Here is a 19,121-nt window from a genome sequence, read left to right as displayed (position 1 = left end):
TTTTGGATTGTCAACAACTGATAGGGATCTCTATCACATGATTGGAGTTGAAAAGTCAATTCCCTTTCACGTTAAGGCTTTTTGCTACATCCTTTATTGCTTGTGGGTGCAGAAGGAAGAATGTTTGTTTTCCTCATCTTACTACCCTCCACACTAGACATGCACATCATACTCCTTTTTGCACCATTTATTAACAATTATACAATTATTCATTTTTTTTACTCTGTTCTTACAATATGTAGAAAACAACACACTCTACATAACATATGACTTTCTTGTCGGTATCATACATAGAGGAGCCCAAGGCAATGGTACGCTTAGTTTATTTCTCGTTCTCATTTACTTGCAATGCATATGAACCACATTACCTTTCTTCTCAATTAACTTATATTCACAGAGTCTCTTTTGCACATAGATTCTGAAGGGGATTTGTTGGAATTGCATGTTTAAGTTATGTAGTTTGTATAATATGAATGTTGGAATGAATTTTCAGGGTGTTGAATTCATTTATACAATAAAAAATATAATTAAACAATCAAAAGTTACATTCTCATGAATAATTGTATCTTCAAATTCTCATGAAAAGGAGAAAATGTAGAATGGTTAGACTACACCTAATCTAATGAACCTAACATTAATGTGTTTAATGATTTATATGATGAGATGTATATTGGTCCATCTAAAGCACTTTTAAATAAGGTGGTATATATTCCAACATATAAAACATTAAATTCACTATTAAGAAATACTTATTAATAATTAAATTCAGTATTAAGAAATACATATTAATAATCTTAATAATTAAATTTATTATTAAGAAATACATATTAATAAGTGAACATATTTGTTGGAAAAAATATATAAAAATGACCCACAAATAGTGAAATGTTCCATAGAATTTAGCAAGAAGAGATACTTATAATTATGAAAAAATATGAATAGCACAAAAAAACCAAACCAATCTATATATAAATAGGAAAGAGATATATATTTAAAAATGTATTAATTTTTAAAAAATAAATCAATTATATTAAGAGATATATATTTAAAAATGTATTAATATTAAAAAGATAATTCAATTAAATTAAGTAAAATATTTCAGTATTAACCGTGTATGATATCTTTTTCAACAGAAGAATCTGGGCTCACTGCGGGTTTGAATAAACTAAATTATAAGAACTTTTATCAATTTTCACAGTTTGAAGAAAAACAAACCACTCAAATGCTGTTTCAAAAAATCACCACAGAGCCATATACACTTGTGCTTCAACGCTCATTTCAATAAATGGGGCAGTTTGGTACGGTTAGCAATAAGCTTCTGGAACGAACTCAAATCGTGCTTAGCTGCGTCAGGCCATGTGTTCTTTTTCAACTCATAACAACCATCCTAACCATCCTAAGTCAGAATGAATCTCCTCGACTTCCATACACATGCAAATGTTTAGATCCTCAAGTTTTTTAAGATTACAATGCCCCTCTTAGTAGAGTACAAACAAATACTAAATCTCGATGGCAGTTCTCACCTGATCATTGCGACTTATAATGGAGATACGTTGCTGGCCGGGACAATGACCATAATTTAAGTCGAATATTTATGTTTCCCACACAGCCTTATGTATTCAAATCGAATTAAATTCCTGAAGCTCCTGGAGGTTTGTCGAGCACCGAAAGGACTGTGGAAGGAAGCGCTTGAAGAGTGCCACACTCTCAGAAATCGGCATGTTGGAGAATTGTACGCACTTGCAGACGTATACATTCTGACATATGGAGGTTTGTCGAGCACCAGATGGAATGGTTTGTCAAATGCTTTCTGACTGCCTCACCCTGGCAGATAGAGATCTCGGAGATTTGTTAAGAACTGGAGGGAATCTGGAAGAGCTTGCAGACTGCTACACCCTCTGAGATCGAGTACTTGCAGGTTTGTCAAACACCCAAAGGAATCTGGAAGTGCTTGCAGACTCTCGCACCATCGGAGATTGAGGTTTTGGAGGTTTGTCAAACACCCAAAGGAATCTGGAAGTGCTTGCAGACTCTCGCACTGTCTGACATGGAGTTTTTGGAGGTTTGTCAAACACCCAAAGGAATCTGGAAGTGCTTCCAGACTGTCGCACTCTCTGACATAGAGTTCTTGGAGGTTTGTCAAACACCCAAAGGAATCTGGAAGTGCTTGCAGACTGTCGCACCTTTTGAGATGGAGTTCTTGGAGGTTTGTCAAACACCCAAAGGAATCTGGAAGTGCTTCAGACTGTCGCACTCTGTGACATGGAGTACATGGAGGTTTGTCAAACACCCAAAGGAATCTGGAAGTGCTTGCAGACTGTCGCACCTTTTGAGATGGAGTTCTTGGAGGTTTGTCAAACACCCAAAGGAATCTGGAAGTGCTTCCAGACTCCAGCAGTTTCTGAGATGGAGTTCTTGGAGGTTTGTCAAACACCCAAAGGAATCTGGAAGTGCCTCCAGACTGTCGCACTCTGTGACATAGAGTTCATGGAGGTTTGTCAAACACCCAAAGGAATCTGGAAGTGCTTGCAGACTGTCGCACCTTTTGAGATGGAGTTCTTGGAGGTTTGTCAAACACCCAAAGGAATCTGGAAGTGCTTCCAGACTCCAGCAGTTTCTGAGATGGAGTTCTTGGAGGTTTGTCAAACACCCAAAGGAATCTGGAAGTGCTTGCAGTGTCCAGCAAACGTCGAGATTGAGTTTTTGGAGGTTTGTCAAACACCCAAAGGAATCTGGAAGTGCTTGCAGACGCCGGTTCATGTAGAGATGGAGTTCTCGGAGGTTTGTCAAACACCCAAAGGAACCTGGAAGTGCTTCCAGATACCAGCACTCTGAGAGATCGAGTTTTTGGAGGTTTGTCAAACACCCAAAGGAATCTGGAAGTGCTTGCAGACTGTCGCACTCTGTGACATAGAGTTCTTGGAGGTTTGTCAAACACCCAAAGGAATCTGGAAGTGCTTGCAGACTGTCGCAACTTCTGAGATAGAGTTCTTGGAGGTTTGTCAAACACCCAAAGGAATCTGGAAGTGCTTGCAGTGTCCAGCAAAAGTCGAGATTGAGTTTTTGGAGGTTTGTCAAACACCCAAAGGAATCTGGAAGTGCTTGCAGTGTCCAGCAAAAGTCGAGATTGAGTTTTTGGAGGTTTGTCAAACACCCAAAGGAATCTGGAAGTGCTTGCAGACTGTAGCACTTTCTGAGATAGAGTTCTTGGAGGTTTGTCAAACACCCAAAGGAATCTGGAAGTGCTTGCAGACTCCTGCACAAGAGTTCGAGTTCTTGGAGGTTTGTCAAAGACCCGAAAGCATCTGGCAGCGATTTGAGTTTAGTACTCTCAACCACAATCTTTTCGATGTGCATCATCCGCCCAATGGACTCTGGAAACTTGAAAAGAGGAGCAGAAATCCGTAACTCCCGCAACTCCAGAGGTGCCTGAAACCCGACGGTTTTATTTGAATTTAAGATATGATCACTTTTCATCTACAAAATGCTCGGTATACTAATAGCAACACTAATCTATCATAAATCAGAGCAGAGAAAAAACAAAGAACGAGCTTTGACCTGAGACTCTGCTTGCCAGAGTGTTTTCAATTTCTTTCCCCCCACTTCTAAAACTCTTAGATTCTTCATCGGAATCCAGGAAGGCAGGCAAGAGTAGGGACAGTCGTTCCAGCGTAACCATTTCAAGCTTGGCGACTCAACCCTCCTCAATATGTTTTTTAGATTACCGTCTTCAGTTGCAACAAGTTGCAAGTTCCTGAAACTATATGGTGCACGGTCGATCAGCGTCCTCAGACAGTTTCCCAACAACTCATCGCACCAACTTTTGAACCATGACCATTCTTCTTCTGATTCTGGGATCTCACCGTATTCAACGAAGCCAGGAACCGTCCTAATACCGCGCACCTCCGTTATTACCTGCTTGTTACAAACAAAAAACAAACAAATGAAAGAGAGTAACAGGATCTTTCTCTGCTGCTTCTGTTGAACAGAGAAACCTTAAAGTTTAATGAAAAATTCAAGCACTTACAGAAGATTGCTGCCACAAATCATCAATGTCGTTGGTTGGTCGCCAAAGATGACGCAACTGCCCTTCCTCATCCGCAATTTCTCTTCCCAAATCTCGCAGCTGATCGTGCATTCTTATGGTATTTCCATCCACTTCGACAAGGCACTTTCCCTGCAGATTTAGAAAGCCCGTCAAACCATCCCAACCTGATCCATCCCATATTCGGACGGCCATATGTCTGTCTTCTCCAATGAAATAACAGGCAATGTCTATGAATATTTGTTTTTCTTCTACCTCCAGTGCATCGTAACTTATCTTAAGCCTCTCTCGAATCTCATTGGGAAGTTTGACTTGACGAAGTTTATCCAATTGGCGTTCCCAATAAGATGTGTCATTCTTTCCACAAACAAGTGCCCCAAGCACTCTCAAAGACAAAGGCAATCCATCGCAGGCCTTGCAAAACTCATCTACTAGACATTCAAAACCTTGTGCCGGATAAGGCTGAAAGAAGGCATGCGAACAAAAGAGCTGTCTGGAGTGTTGTTCATCGAGACCTTTTAAGTGATATATTGATGACTCCTGTATTCCTGAATGTGTGAGAACATCCTTGGAGCGAGACGTAATCAAAATCAAGCTATCGGAATGCAAAAATTCCTTTACTGGCAAAAGTGCTTTCAACTGATGTGCATCATCTACATCGTCTATAAATATTATAGCATGTAAAGATGAAAGGTGCCTTTTGAGTATTTGTATACCTTCTTCAATGCCATATATTTTTTCAGTGATGTTAGTAGTCAAGCCCTTGAGAAGTTGGCTCTGCAAGAAAATTAAAGATTCTCGAGCTGCAACCTCTCTGACATCATATAAGACGCAGGATTGCTTGAAATCGCAACTCTTCCTGTTGAAGAGTTCTTTGGCAAGCGTTGTCTTGCCAACTCCACCCAACCCAACAATCCCCAGAACCCGAGCCTTGTCATTCTTCTGATGCTGCTGCTGCAATAGCATCTTGTTTTCAAAATCTTCTACTTTTAATTGTAGACCAGTTGGGTGATCAGTCACATACAAGGCCGTCTTTCCGCGGTTTCTGCTGTTTTTGAGCACGCATTCCACGACTTTCTCCAACAGCTTCACCTCGTCACTGGAAATTGGCAACCAAACAAAACAAAACAAACAAAACCGCCTCTTTATTGTAAAATTTAATACAAAACGTGAAGTGTATCTCAATGCCAATTAGATTAATAACACTGAAGGGAGAGTTAAGAGTTCCAACCCATTATAGGCGTCGAGTTCGAAACCGACTCTCTCTGAGACGTCGTGGAGCGCCTTTCTCCAATTTGCAAGAGTTTGGCGGTCGTATCTGCCTGTCTGCTCATGTTTAGCAAGGGCTTGAGCATACGTTCCATCTTTGGCCCATCGAGGCTCAGAAGGCTTCACTTTATAAAATACAGGGATTATGATATCCTCGGACTTTTTCCATATAAGAAGCAACTCATTCAAACACCAAGTTGAGTCGGCATATCCAGGCGAGAAAATGATTATTTGGACATAGGCGCTTCTGATGGCGTCTTCAATTTGAGGATTTATGCTCTTGCCCGCCTGCAATTCTTCCCTGTCGAGGAAAGGTTGCAATCCATGTGCATGAAGGTCACGGTAGAGATGGCCAGCAAAGGAGTTTTTAACATCGGGACCCCGATGACTGATAAAGACATCGAAGTTGTAGTTTGGGTAAGTATTGGAGGTGGAGGGGGTATCAACTGCTGAAGTAACGGTGGGCGTTTGCAGGTCCGCCAGTGAAGACAAGTGCAAGTAAGAAGGAAAACACAGAGTGATAGATTAAGAACTGCAAACGAAAACACAGAGTTACAGATATTGAAAGAAAACACAGAGTGATAGAAAACAGAGGTATTTTGGTCCCTTCCAAATTGATATCTAAATCTTGCTTATGGCAATGAGGGCCAACCGGTGGGCATAATGGTAATGGGTGCAAGCTGGAACCCAAGATGGCGATGAGGGCCAGCAGGTGGGCCTAGTGGTAATGGGTGCAAGCTGGAACCCAATGGGCGGGCACCCGATGGTAATTAGTGGATGCCCATCGTAGAAATAAGATTTTGTCTGCCACCGGTCGCTCCTCTTCCTTTGGATGCTGTACTTTGTACCCGTTGCGGTCCCTCACCAGGAAAATTGAGAGAAAGTATTAGAGAGGGAGCATGGGAGGTCTTATTTATTTTTGTTAAATAATTCAATAAATGTCAAATCATTAAAAGTGGAAGTTTTTTAATAAGGCATCTTAACTTTTAGAGTTTTAAAGTATATTTATAAAATAAAAATCGATAGGAAATTTTATTTTTTCTTTATTTATTTTTGTTAAATAATTTAATAAATGTCAAATCACAAAAGTGGAGCTGTTAAATAATTCAATAAATGTCAAATCACAAAAGTGGAGGTATTTTAATGAGGAAAGGTAAATAAATTTATGAATTAAAAATCAACGGTGAAGAAATAAACCTTCATTTTCAGAATAGCAAAGTAAATTTATGAAAGAAAAATAAGTAGGAAAGAAAAGAATATTTACTTTAGATTATATAATTGTTGAGTTTTGCTTATATTAATTGTTATAATATTACAATGATTTTTAAGTTATATTGGTTTTAAAGATATTTTTTTTTTTTCAAAGTATATTCATGAAAAGATAAAGATTTTTCAATCTTTATGTTAATTTTTGTATGTTTGGGGATAGATTCAACATGTTTTCAAGCCCTTTTTGTATATTTTTTTTTGTTTATAAGTTTGGCAAGACTATATTTTCTTCATGTTCATTATATCACCTCGAAGAGTAATGAGTATACCAGCGAGCTTGGCTCTTCACAACCAACAACTTCTAAGCATTCTTCAAGCTTATTAATGTAAATGCCAAAAAGGGTAGGGGATAGGGGACTCCCTTGCTTAACACAATGTTGCATTTAATATCAGTAGACCAACATTCGGTGGTCTTAAGCTTGGCAATAACATTCTCTTATAATCTAATAACAACAACCCTTAACTCGGGTTGAACCATTATCTCATCGAGCTTTTGCCATAACTTTTCTCGAGGAACCATGTCGAAAGCTTTTCTAAAGTCAACAATACAACAAAAGAGATTAGTCTTACTGTTGCGACAATCCTCGGTAATGGTCCTAAGAGTGACAAGGTGGTTGATCATAGAGTGTGTTAGAAATTAATGGAGAATAGGTTAAGTAGTTATGATTTGTTCTTTATTTGACATTCAGTTCCTATTAATTAGGAATCTGTTTTCTTGTCTATGTATCTATTTAATTCCTGATGATTAATGAATAAGGTGAAGCGAATGCATTTGCTGGAGGGAGCTCCTGGTGATCTGCACGTGTGAGCTCCCGTGTGTTTGTCCAAACTTCTGTCTTCTGCATTTCTTATCAGAGTGATGCCTTCCAAAACTAGCTTGCCCAATGGCTCTTTTACCATAGATTTCAAGCCAGGTGTTAATCTTCTTTTCTAGAATGAGACCATACAACTTGGCTAAAATGTGGCTGATCATGATAGTCCTATAGTTAGAGTGAACTTTTTTTATCCCCACTTTTAAATATAGGCATCATAAGGCTTTGCGTCCACAACTTGGGGAAGTCATGTTTAACTAACAAATTGAGAAGATTGTGCAAGTGTGGGGTGAGGATGGACCTTCCAATTTTGATAATTTCAGCTTGGTACCCTTCAATATCCCTAGCTTTCCCGTTAGAAAGTTTCTTAATCCCAGGTTCCACGTCATCCAAAGAAAAGGTATCTCCCTCTATAGGAGTGCTTCTGATGTAGCCCATGGTGTCTAAGGAGTCATACAGATTCCTAAGATAGACATCCCATTCCTTTAAGGGGCTCAAATTATTTTCTTTTTAGAAAATTATATATTACAGAGCAATGGAATACATAAAATATTGCAGAAATATAAACACAAAAAACGCATAAAACAAGAGAGACATAGATATATGTGATTCACCCAATTTGGGCTACATGCACAGAGAAACATCCAGTCCTTCTTTTATTATATTATCCATCAAACTGAAGAGATACAACCTACAGCAGATCCGGTGTAACACCCTCTTCGCTCTCAATCTCCTCTCTCTTCCTCACTCAGAGTACAGAGATACATAGACGCAATACAATTCCCTCATATATAGTGAGGGGTTGCCTTCTAGGGCAAAAAACCCTAAACTAAACATAACTTCTACCGTCAGATCATCTGCCTAATAAATGGCCTAGATTGACTAGAAATTACTATACCTTTACAAGGCAATTTTACATATGTTTTTAGCTTTCGGAGCGCTGCCCCTGCTGGCCCCGGCTGGGATTAGCCCCCCCGAACCCTCACGGGGGAGACAAGTCCCCCCCGCACCCCCCCCCCACCCCGCGTGGAGGGGTGTACAGTCTTCTTAGGGTATACATCCGGTTGAGACCTTTGAATACAGAAAATAATCAGGCCCCACACCCAACAATCTCCCACTTGGAGACTGATTATAGCAACTCCACCGTTGCTTCATTTTCTAGACAATAACTCCACTTTGGACCTGGTTACTTCTCATCTTCTCCATCATACTTGAAGACCAATTGAAATTGAGCAGATTCTCAGTTTCTCCCTGGTTACAACTTTTGTTAGCATATCTGCAGGATTCTGGCTAGTGTGTATCTTTTCCAGCTTCAACTGTCCATCTTCCAATGCTGACCATATGAAATGGTACTTGAGCTATATATGTTTAACCTTGGAATGAAATGCAGAGTTCTTTGCAAGATGTATGGCACTCTGGTTGTTACTGTATAACCTGCCCAACTCCTGCTTCTTACCTAATTCATCCAGAAACCTTTGTAACCAAATCATTTCTTTACTAACCTCTATAGCAGCAACATACTCTGCTTCTGTTGTTGAAAGTGCAACAACACTTTGGATTTTTGAAACCCAATTGATAGCTGTTCCACCTACAATAAATACATATCCTATAGTGCTCCTCTTGTTATCTCTGTCACCTGCCATATCTACATCAACATATCCCTGTAGAGCAATGTTTGAACCACCAAAGCATAATGTTTGATTTGTGGTACCTCTCAAATACCTGAGAATCCACTTCACTGCCATCCAATGTTCTTTTCTTGGATTGTTCATGTACCTGCTTACAACTCCCACTGCATGTGCAATATCAAGCCTTGTGCAGACCATTGCATACATTAAGCTTCCAACTGCTGATGTATATGGAACTTTAGACATATGAGCCATTTCTTCCTGAGTCTTGGGACACACCTCCTTTCTTAATTTGAAATGGCTAGCCAAAGGTATACTAACTGGTTTTTCATTCTGCATATTAAACCTTTTCAACACCTTTTCTATGTACTCACTTTGAGACAATGTTAATTTGCGATTCTTCCCGTCTCTAGTTATTCTCATACCAAGGATTTGTTTTGCAGCACCCAAATCCTTCATTGCAAATGAGTTTGCCAATTTCCTTTTGAGCACATTTATTTCCTGTATGTTAGAACCTGCAACAAGCATGTCATCTACATATAATAACAATATAATATAGCCACCATCATTTTGCCTTTTGAGATAAACACAATGATCAGAGTGACACCTAGTATAACCTTGTTCAGACATAAACCTATCAAATTTTAGATACCACTCCCTTGGAGTCTGTTTTAAGCCATACAAGCTCTTCTTCAACCTGCACACTAGTTTCTCCTTCCCTTTTACCTCATATCCTTGTGGTTGCGACATATATATCTCTTCCTCCAAATCCCCATGGAGAAAGGCTATCTTTACATCTAACTGCTCAAGATGCAAAGCTTCAGCTGCTACTAAACTTAGAATAGTTCTGATTGAAATCATTTTCACAACAAGAGAAAATATCTCATCAAAGTCTATACCCTTTTTCTGTGCAAACCCTTTCACCACAAGTCTAGCTTTATACCTTTTTCTACCTTCATCTTCTTCCTTTAGCCTATAAACCCATTTATTCTATAATGTTGTTTTACCTGCAGGCAACCTGACTAAGTCCCAAGTCTGGTTATGTGCCAAGGAGTCATTCTCTTCTTTCATGGCTTGCTCCCACTTCTTCCTGGTTTCTACCTGCATTGCTTCTTCATAACATTCTAGTTCACCAGAATCAGTCAACAATAAATAATATAATGAAGGAGAGTATCGTTCAGGGGGTCTACTTATCCTAGTAGATCTTCTAACACCACTTTCAGGTGTTTGAGGTGCTTGTTGCTGTTGTGGTTGCTGTTCTAGTTGTTGATCATTATGATTTTCAGGTGCCATCACTTTTCCTGTGATATCAATTTCCTTAATTGTAGCACAACTTACTATTTTTAGCAGTTTTTTGGATCCTGAACTTCTAGAGCCGTTTTGAGGCCCTAAACGACGTTTTTTGGGAAAACTAGGAGCAACATGGGTCCATGAACCTATGTTGCTCTTCCCAAAGTTGTAGTTCTAGGATAGATCTTTCTAACGAGATATTGTGTGCGTCAAATGGAGATCATATGCCAAAGTTATGACCCTGGGAAGTTGATGTAACAATTTACCCAAACGGGGCCCACAGTTTGGTGTTTCATCTTCTAGGTTAGGTTTTTGGATGTTTAGGGTTTTTCATTGTTTCTCAACAATAAATAGGCCTTCGAGCCTCATTGTAAGACAGTTCAGAGGCATGTAGTCGCCACATCTCTTCTCAGAGATAAACTACCATTGCCCTAGCTGGTTTATTTCCATTACTGTTTGTAAGCGTATTTAAGTATTTTACATTAATGAAATGAAGTATTATTTCCGCTGCATGTCTGTGTTTATGGTTATCTCTGTAATTTGTTGTGTTCCTATTTAAATCCGGATCGGTAGGCCAAGAAGAAACAAACTTGTTCTTTGGATGGGTCTTAGTGCACTTTGAAATCCCAAGAAGCATTTTTTTAAACAAGGACACAAGATTTCTTAGTGCATTTTGGACTACATTGTGGGAGAAGCTAAACATGAAGTTGAAGAGGTCTAAAACATTCCATCCATAAGACAATGAGAAAACATAAGTAATCTATAGGACTTTGGTGTAGCTTGCAAGGAGTTACAATATGAAGCATAAAAAAGACTTAGAATGAAAATCTAGTATATATACATCACTCTTATAACAGAGCAATCCACATGTCTACTGGTAAGTCCCTATTTGAAGCTTGTTTTGGATATTTTCCACCTTCTCTAGATATTGCATATGGGAAATAAGGAGGAGTGAGGGAGGATCTTACAAGAGATGTCTCAAAGGTAGAAAAAATTGTTGAGAAGATTAGATAGATCCATCTACAAGTGCAAGAGACACTAAAAAAGTCACAAGAAAAATACAAGCATAATCAACACAAGACAAAGAAGTCACTCAAAGTGGGAGGCAAAGTATGGTTATAGTTGAACAATGTGAAGCTAAATATTCTTAGTAATAAAATCAATTCTTTGCAATATGGTATGTTTAAGATACTGAAAAGGGTGGGAGATAATGCCTATACTCTAAGTCTACCCCCATACATGTGCATTTACTTTGTGGTTAATGTGCAAAATCTGAAACTCTATGACCCTTCCATGTGAGATTAGTAAGAGAAACAAGTCTTACCTTTTGTAGAGCTTTTAACAATAGATGCTCAGGAAAAGTTGACAGAGGATATGGTTTTGCATAAGTGATCTAGAACTATAAGACAAAGGAAATATAACCTTTGGTAGATTAGGTTGAAAGGACAACTTCCATGCAAGGTTAAATGGTATTCCAAGGAGAAGGTAGAGGATAAATTTCCTCACCTCATTCAATAAAAGATTTTGGGGACCAAAAGCCTCCCAAAATGGGAAAGTATGATCTAGATTAGATCATCATATTATTTTCCATCCATCTTGATGTTTTCAGAGTGGAAAAATTGGAGGAATCAACTCATAGGACCATTTTTACTAGCAAGTCCCACTCTGGCAAATTAGGGTTTTAAAATTTACATAGGTAGTTTGAGGCATTCCTAAATCTTTTTTCGGTCCAAAAAATCTCGCTTATGTAGACCCCCTGTTATTGTTCTATGCTTAAATACCTTCCCAACGACGTAATAAAGACCTAAAATGGAGTCCATATGCAAACATTGTCCTAGCCAGAAGTGAACCTTCTTATTTTGATCACCATGATGCAAAAGGATGCCACGTTAGCCCCATTACACATTGAAAATGGGCTAGCCATGTGAACACGATGAAGAAGACTCTAAAAGAGTCAATATTGTAACTCTAGTTAAGGGTTGAAAGAGTCAAACTTAACAACTAGTAGGTTATTGAGCTATGTTATAATTGGGCTATTAGGAGGAAAAAGGGTTCCATTCTATTCGAGTGTATTTTGTGCCTTAGATGAGTAGAGTTGTTGAGATTGGATAGGGAGAGAGAAAACATAGTGGCCACATGTCTCACTCTTTTAGATTTGCACCATTTCCATTCTAAGAAAGAGAGAGCATAACAACCTCACCTTCTGACTAATTTTTATCTTATAAAAGTTTCTTAGAGTATATATTGTGTCATTGTGATTTGGAAGTGTTCGGTTTTTACTATTCTCTATTTTTCCTATTTCATATATTACATTTATCATTAAAATAATAATTTAACAAATCTAGAAATCTAAACAAAAATTAACCCTCGTAATAAAATTTCAAATTTTCAATAAATTTTATATCAAACAATAAAATATCCACCATAATTTATAAATCAATCATCACAAATCCTAAATCCATTTTATTTAACACAAATGTTAGAGTCATACATTTTCAAATATATAAAAGAACTCACCAAATTTTATTTTAACCTTACGTTTGAAAAATAACTAATATAATTTTATTTTAATCTTATATTTAAAATACTTAAAAGTGAAAATTTCTTTTCAACATAATTATTTTTTACAAATTTTAGAAAATTAGTCGATATAAATTTAAACTTAAATAAATATTTTAAATTTCAAAAATATTTTTACAAATTTTAAAAAATGATATGAGATAAATTTAAACTAGTTTATAAATCATTTTAATAAATATTGAAAGGTTCAACAAATACTTGTTATTGCTTACCTAGGCTTCATCTCGCCATTTTTGTCTTTTATTTTCCAGTCAACAATTACATATTCAAAACCATGTGTGAAAATAATTACCTAAACATATTATTTGTTACCTACCAATAATTGCTTATCCTCTTTTCTAGTCAACAGCTACATATTTATGAAAAGAAATGAAAACCCATGTAAGAAAATAAATAGGAATTACCTCTAACATGTTGGTTAGGAATTAGCAAATCTAAACTTTGACTCCGAAAATAAATAAGAATTACCTCAACATGTTTGGAGGTTAGTCATTCAAATGCACCATGATAGATGTTGTTTGGAGGCTAATAATTCAAATGCAGATATTGTATAAATAATTAGCAAATCTAAACTTTGACTCCATAAAGTTGAAAAAGAGATTAATAAATTACTACTTTAAATGAATATGTGTATACTTCTATTTTAATTTATATTAATTATATTATTATTTTTATAAGTGAAGTTTTCTGTGTGATTTTTTTTAAATGAATATGAGTAAAGTTTTATTTTAATTTATATTAAATTTATAATTATTTTTATAAATAAAGTTTTTTATATGTGAAAATTTTCATTAGAGTTATAATATCAAATTCATCATATTATTTATAAAAAATAAATTTGAATAGAAAATATTTATCATATTTTTTAATTACATGAAATAAATCTAATTAATAACTATAAGTAAAACTTATATATATATATATATATATATTTATATTTATATTTTGATAAATGAATATTTATTTGTAAATCATAAATATTATAGGAGTATTTAACTATTACATATTTTAGAGATTGTGATTAGAATTCTGTATATTTTTTGGATCAAATTTTAATTTTTTGTTATTCAAATCAGATTTTTAAATATATATAAATTCAACCTATTACAAATAAACTACACCAATATTATAGTCTATATACCATAATTAGATCATCGTACTCATTTTTAAATATTTAATAGTAACAATAAATAAATAATAACACACAAAACATACCAGACAGCAGCCGCTCATTATAATATATTTTAAAACATTTGATAATAGCAATAAGCATATGCTAACATATAATTTTATAAAACATACAAGATACTATGTTTAGAAATTAAAAAATAGGCTTTAGTGACCCAATTAACTTAATTCACATGATTATAAGGATACATTTATCTTAATTTAATTCAAGTGGTTGCAGATTTCTCAGAGTCACGGACTCAAAAGAAAATATCCATATTTGCATGTACCCCCGCCACACGAATTCAAATGATCTATCTCTTTTTTGAATTTTCTTTCGCATACCTTTCAAGCCTGGACTTCTATGGAGATTCAATTATCTGTATGTTACGTAAGTGTTCAAAACATCGTTAGAATAGATTGGGCGTCAGCGCCATCACAATTGACCGGGAGAAAAGCTACGACCAAATCATAATGATTTTAGAATAAAATAATATTAGTTTTATATCGCTGGAAAATTTATTATAATTTAGTTGTTATATTAGTAATGGAGAAAGTTATTGTTGAGTGTTATTTTATTTTTTTTCAGTAAGAAAAAACTCTCTGTTTTATATTATGTTGAAACAGTGCATAATTATGAAGGAAAATCCTCTCATAAGTCGTGTGGAATTCACAACATGACTACATGGGTAGAAAATATTCTACATACATACAACTGAACTGCAAATTACAATTTGCGACAATTGTGGAACTACGATTTCTCTAGGATAACCACAAATATATCACAGAATAATCAAAGAGACTCTAGGCTCTAGATATGTCACACGACATTTTGATGCAGGAGCATCCAGCTCCGAGGAGACAGAAGGTGGTTGACTGTCTCATGGAGAGGACAAGAACAAGCAAAGAACACATGCATAGCTGGACAGGTTATCAAACTTGTCATTTGTTTTACTTTTCTTTATTATTTGTTTTATTTCCCAGAAGGTCGTTAGAGACCATAGAAATTGCAAAACTGTGAATTGTTTTAGTTTAGGAATTAATTAACAGTAAATTAGCATTTTAGTGAAAGAAACTGGTTGACAGTTGTAATAATTCTGGTTAGACAGTTCAACTAGAAGTGGAAGCAGTTATGCTTCCCGGATGTTAAAAACAGAGGGAAAAAGATAGTGAAAAAAAAAGCAGTTATGCTTCCCGGATGTTAAAAACAGGGGGAAAAAGATAGTGAAAAAAAAACCCCTCGCGAGAAAGAAACACAGATACATTCCTCTGAAATAAAATTGTTTTTTTTAAGAACCACTGCTAAATTAATTCATCCGGTTGATATTATCTATGATTAACATCCATTGAAATAAGAGTACCGTAAGCATACAATTACAGTGAGCATATAATTGAAGATAGTAAGCTGTAACGAATAGAGCACGCGCTGCTACAGGAGGCTATTTCCACACAGAAAGGAGGACCGACAACTGACATCGACAAAAGTGACCAGGTAACGAATATACAAGTTTTCATACCCTTTTTTACAAAACATATAATTGCTGGAAACGAAAGTACAGTGATTTCATTTAACTGAATTATTACAAATAAAGCGCATAACAGAGGTTTTCTGAGCATAAAACGCTCACCAAAACGAGTTTCATTTACAAACGAAACCGCTCCAAGCAAATAGATGCCACAAACAGGCTAACAGAACCGTAAACGACAGAGGACAATACAGTTCATTTGCAAACCCAAGTAACAGTGAATATTTACAGACAAGCATTAAATGACAGAGCAGAATATTGTTCGTCCATAACCCAGGTGACTGTAACTATTTACAGACGAGAACTTCAATTTCTTTACAAACTAACAAGCGAAACAACGCCGGAAGGACCCTACCCGATATATAAGGCTTGAGGGTTTCGGGTTATCTCCAGCAAACGTAGGGAGTATAAACCCTCGGCGGCCAGACACCTGAAACAACCTGCAAGAACGAATGTGGACGCGGATTAGCACAAACCGAAGCGAGAAAAACAAATAAGAAGAAAGCCAGCAAATGAACGAGCCATAACCTATGGCTCTCACCTGAAGTTGTAAAGGCAGCGTTGCAAAACCAACCGATACCCATAACCTGAAGAACAAGGGACGAATTTGTCAGAGCCTGAAACAGAAGTGAAGACAGAGTCTGGCATCGAACCAGAGCTTACCTCCGAGACAAGGTTGAAACGAAGTGGTTTACTGAAGCGTGGAGCCGAAGGGAGCCTGTCACAGAACCAGTCACAAGTTAAGAGTTTGTGGAATGAACCCATTTGACAGAAAACAATTAAAGAAACAGTAAATAAAACGCATGACGGTGTAAGGAACCAACGGCATGTCGCCCTCACAGGAATCCCAACGCGCAGAATAGCGAGAGGCCGGAGGCACCAGAGTAACTCGACGCCAGAACGAAGAAGCTGTAAGCGCAAAAACCCTCCGCAGAGCAGAGCCGGGGTTTAACACAGTAAACAATGAAATGACCAACAAAACCGAGGATTGGTTTGACAAAAGGCGGGAGTGACTTGACGGACAGAACCCACAGGTGGAGTTTCACAACCGGTACCGCCGGTTAAAACCCTCCGAAAAATCTAGAGGCCTGTACATTCGCATTTACACCAACGTCAATCGCATTAACTATTGCACAGTGAAACAGCTACGCCACGTTGGAGGGCTGGGCCATCACATTTACACATTTTGTATACAGTTGGCATTACTCGTGTTTTTTTTACAGTTGCTCAACCAAAATTTGTACAAAATTAAAAAAAAAAAAAAAAAAAAAAACATGTTTTTTTGAACTTATCTGTATTGGAGTTCTGCCTTTTTATATAGTCTTCCGTGCCCTACCTTAGGGGCTTTAGACTTTCTACTTTTGTCTGGTCTTCTCCCATTTTGATCATGATATACATTTCTTCTTCTGTGGCTATTAGTCCCTTCTTTGTTATGTGTTTTGTTAATGTGCTGTCTTCCGTGCCCTATCCTAAGGGCTTTAGACTTTCTACTTCTATCTGGTCTTTTCCCATTTTTATCATGATATACATTTCTTCCTCTGTGGCTATTAGTCCCTTCTTTGTTATGTGTTCTGTTAATGTGCTGAATGGATGGTTTTTGAAAGGAGTTCCATATGTTTTTTATCCGTCTCATCCAGCCTTGTAGGGAGACCTGTTGGATATTGTTCTTTCCATTTACATGATCTATTAAGCATTTGGAATCCCCAAAAAATTTTACTCGAGGGATATCCAAAAACTTAATAAACCATAATAAGCCCCAAAGAGCAACAACTTCTGCCTTCATGCTTGTTCCTTCTCCCCCATACCAATGTACTCGAAACTCTTGTTCTTCTATTATTCATCAATATAAGTTGATTCATCGTTATTATTGAATTATATACTATGTGGAATTATCTTGTTAGTGGTTGGTCTTTACTGGAACAAGCTTTCCCTTCTACCAAATGCTTCTAAATCTGAGTTATTTCCTTGTGTTAAAAAAAACGAACTAGTTTTAGGGTAAATACTATTAACCCAATTGAATAAAATATATGATATCTGTACTCCACGCCCATTACAATAAAATACATATGATTTTTATTTTTTATATACACAAGTGGGAAAACCTATCATAACTCAGTCTCTAACGATACCGGTGAATGCACGCTAGGACAACCATCTGTCATTGTTACACGTGAATGCAAGAATAACCTGCTTGGTAGTCCTTAGGGGGCAGAGTTTCACTCCACCCAAATACCTCATCTCCAGTTGTTACCGGTGAATGCAGGCCACCTGGAATAACTAAGTGGCTAGTAGTCCTTAGGGGGCATATTTTCACTCCCAAATACCTCTCAGTCTTGGGTAGTTACCCTGTTTTATATTACTATATTTTTTTTGTGCATGGGAAAACCTATCATAACTCAATGGTCAAACCAACAACGATGATAGCTATCTCTGGCTGTTATCCGAGAATGCATGCTCACTCATCAATGTTATTAAAAGAAAACCACGCCATCTGGAATAACCAGTGGGTGATCATAAAAGCGCAGACTTTCACTTGTGTCACATGCCTGTAGGTCTTAGGCCATTAACTTGTTTTCCTTGTATAAACAAACAGAAACAAGCTCTTAACCAAACAAAAACAGTTTTAAAACATATTCATAACCCATTATATTTCCATATATTAACTAATAATTTTTATTTTTTTTAAATCAATAAGATTAATTACTTTTCCTGAAATTACTGCAACCACCCACAAATCTCATCTAACAAATAAATCAAGTTTCTAACATGGACAAGGCCCAGCAAACGCTTTCCGATGCCAGAAAGTCTGCGTTCGATTTGGAGCGATAAGCTTTGGTATCAGCAACTTTGTTTTAAAAAAATAGTTAGGGAGGAAAGTAGATTATCTGTTGACACGATATTCTATGGTGTCAGCAACTTTGTTTTGAAAACTGGAAACGAGTGGATGAGAGAACATGATCTGTTGACAGGGTGAAATTATGACAAGGTCCACAAATCAATGGTACACAGATTTACAGGCTGACAAAATTTATAAATAAATGTGCAAGTTTTGGCGAAAGCGAATAAGCAACAAGTGGAACAACACATGTTAGTGTTGCCTCGCTGTCTTTCGCTGGATATTGCGTGTACGCACGAATCTGCATTCTGGTCTACTGCAATGCATGACACGGCAAGAGCTATTTCCACCTTTATAGCTCCATTAATACACCCCCTGCGGATCACAGGGCACGGACACTCTGACATCTACTTAATTTGCAGGCAACATTTTCTGGTTAATAGTGATGGACATATGCATGATGCGATCATCCATCTCGTTGTTTGTATTGATGCCCATTGAAACGAGTGGCATGTGTATCATGGCATGTCGTGTATCGTATGCTATCCATTCCCCATACCATCTGATATTAATTGCCATGGAATGTTATCATACGAAATAAAATACATGAGCTCGATTGCTGATAAATACAAAATGGTGTATCAGGTGGAATACGTATCAATATTGTAACCATTAATGTCGTGTTATATGAATTTGAAA

The 19,121-nt window shown here is 36.9% G+C and overlaps 1 protein-coding gene across 1 annotated transcript; it reads right to left on the bottom strand.

The window, feature by feature from the left end:
• Positions 1–2,211: 2,211 nt before the first annotated feature.
• LOC149163639 (disease resistance protein Roq1-like) lies at positions 2,212–18,829 on the bottom strand. Its single transcript, XM_089429220.1, has 8 exons — positions 18,685–18,829; positions 16,411–16,495; positions 16,128–16,304; positions 15,942–16,026; positions 5,277–5,800; positions 4,028–5,144; positions 3,559–3,915; positions 2,212–3,429 (listed from the first exon to the last, which is right to left on the bottom strand). Exons 1-8 carry the CDS (start codon positions 18,827–18,829, stop codon positions 2,212–2,214), a joined length of 3,708 nt encoding a protein of 1,235 aa, XP_089285346.1.
• Between the last annotated feature and the right edge of the window lie 292 nt (positions 18,830–19,121).

The sequence above is a fragment of the Pinus tabuliformis genome, chromosome 5_1 (genome assembly GCF_031772625.1).
Source record: "Pinus tabuliformis cultivar Carrire ecotype Pingquan chromosome 5_1, CPIR1, whole genome shotgun sequence".
In the NCBI taxonomy this organism is placed as follows: domain Eukaryota; kingdom Viridiplantae; phylum Streptophyta; class Pinopsida; order Pinales; family Pinaceae; genus Pinus; species Pinus tabuliformis.
This window is presented reverse-complemented; position numbering and strand designations above follow the sequence as displayed.

Coding starts and splice junctions, on each gene's coding strand:
- LOC149163639 (XM_089429220.1), bottom strand. CDS start 18,829: ATGTCAGAGTGTCCGTGCCCTGTGATCCGCAGGGGGTGTATTAATGGA. Junction 16,305..16,410: donor TCCTGTGAGGGCGACATGCC/GTTGGTTCCTTA, acceptor GTTCTGTGACAG/GCTCCCTTCGGCTCCACGCT. Junction 16,027..16,127: donor CGCTGCCTTTACAACTTCAG/GTGAGAGCCATA, acceptor TCGTTCTTGCAG/GTTGTTTCAGGTGTCTGGCC.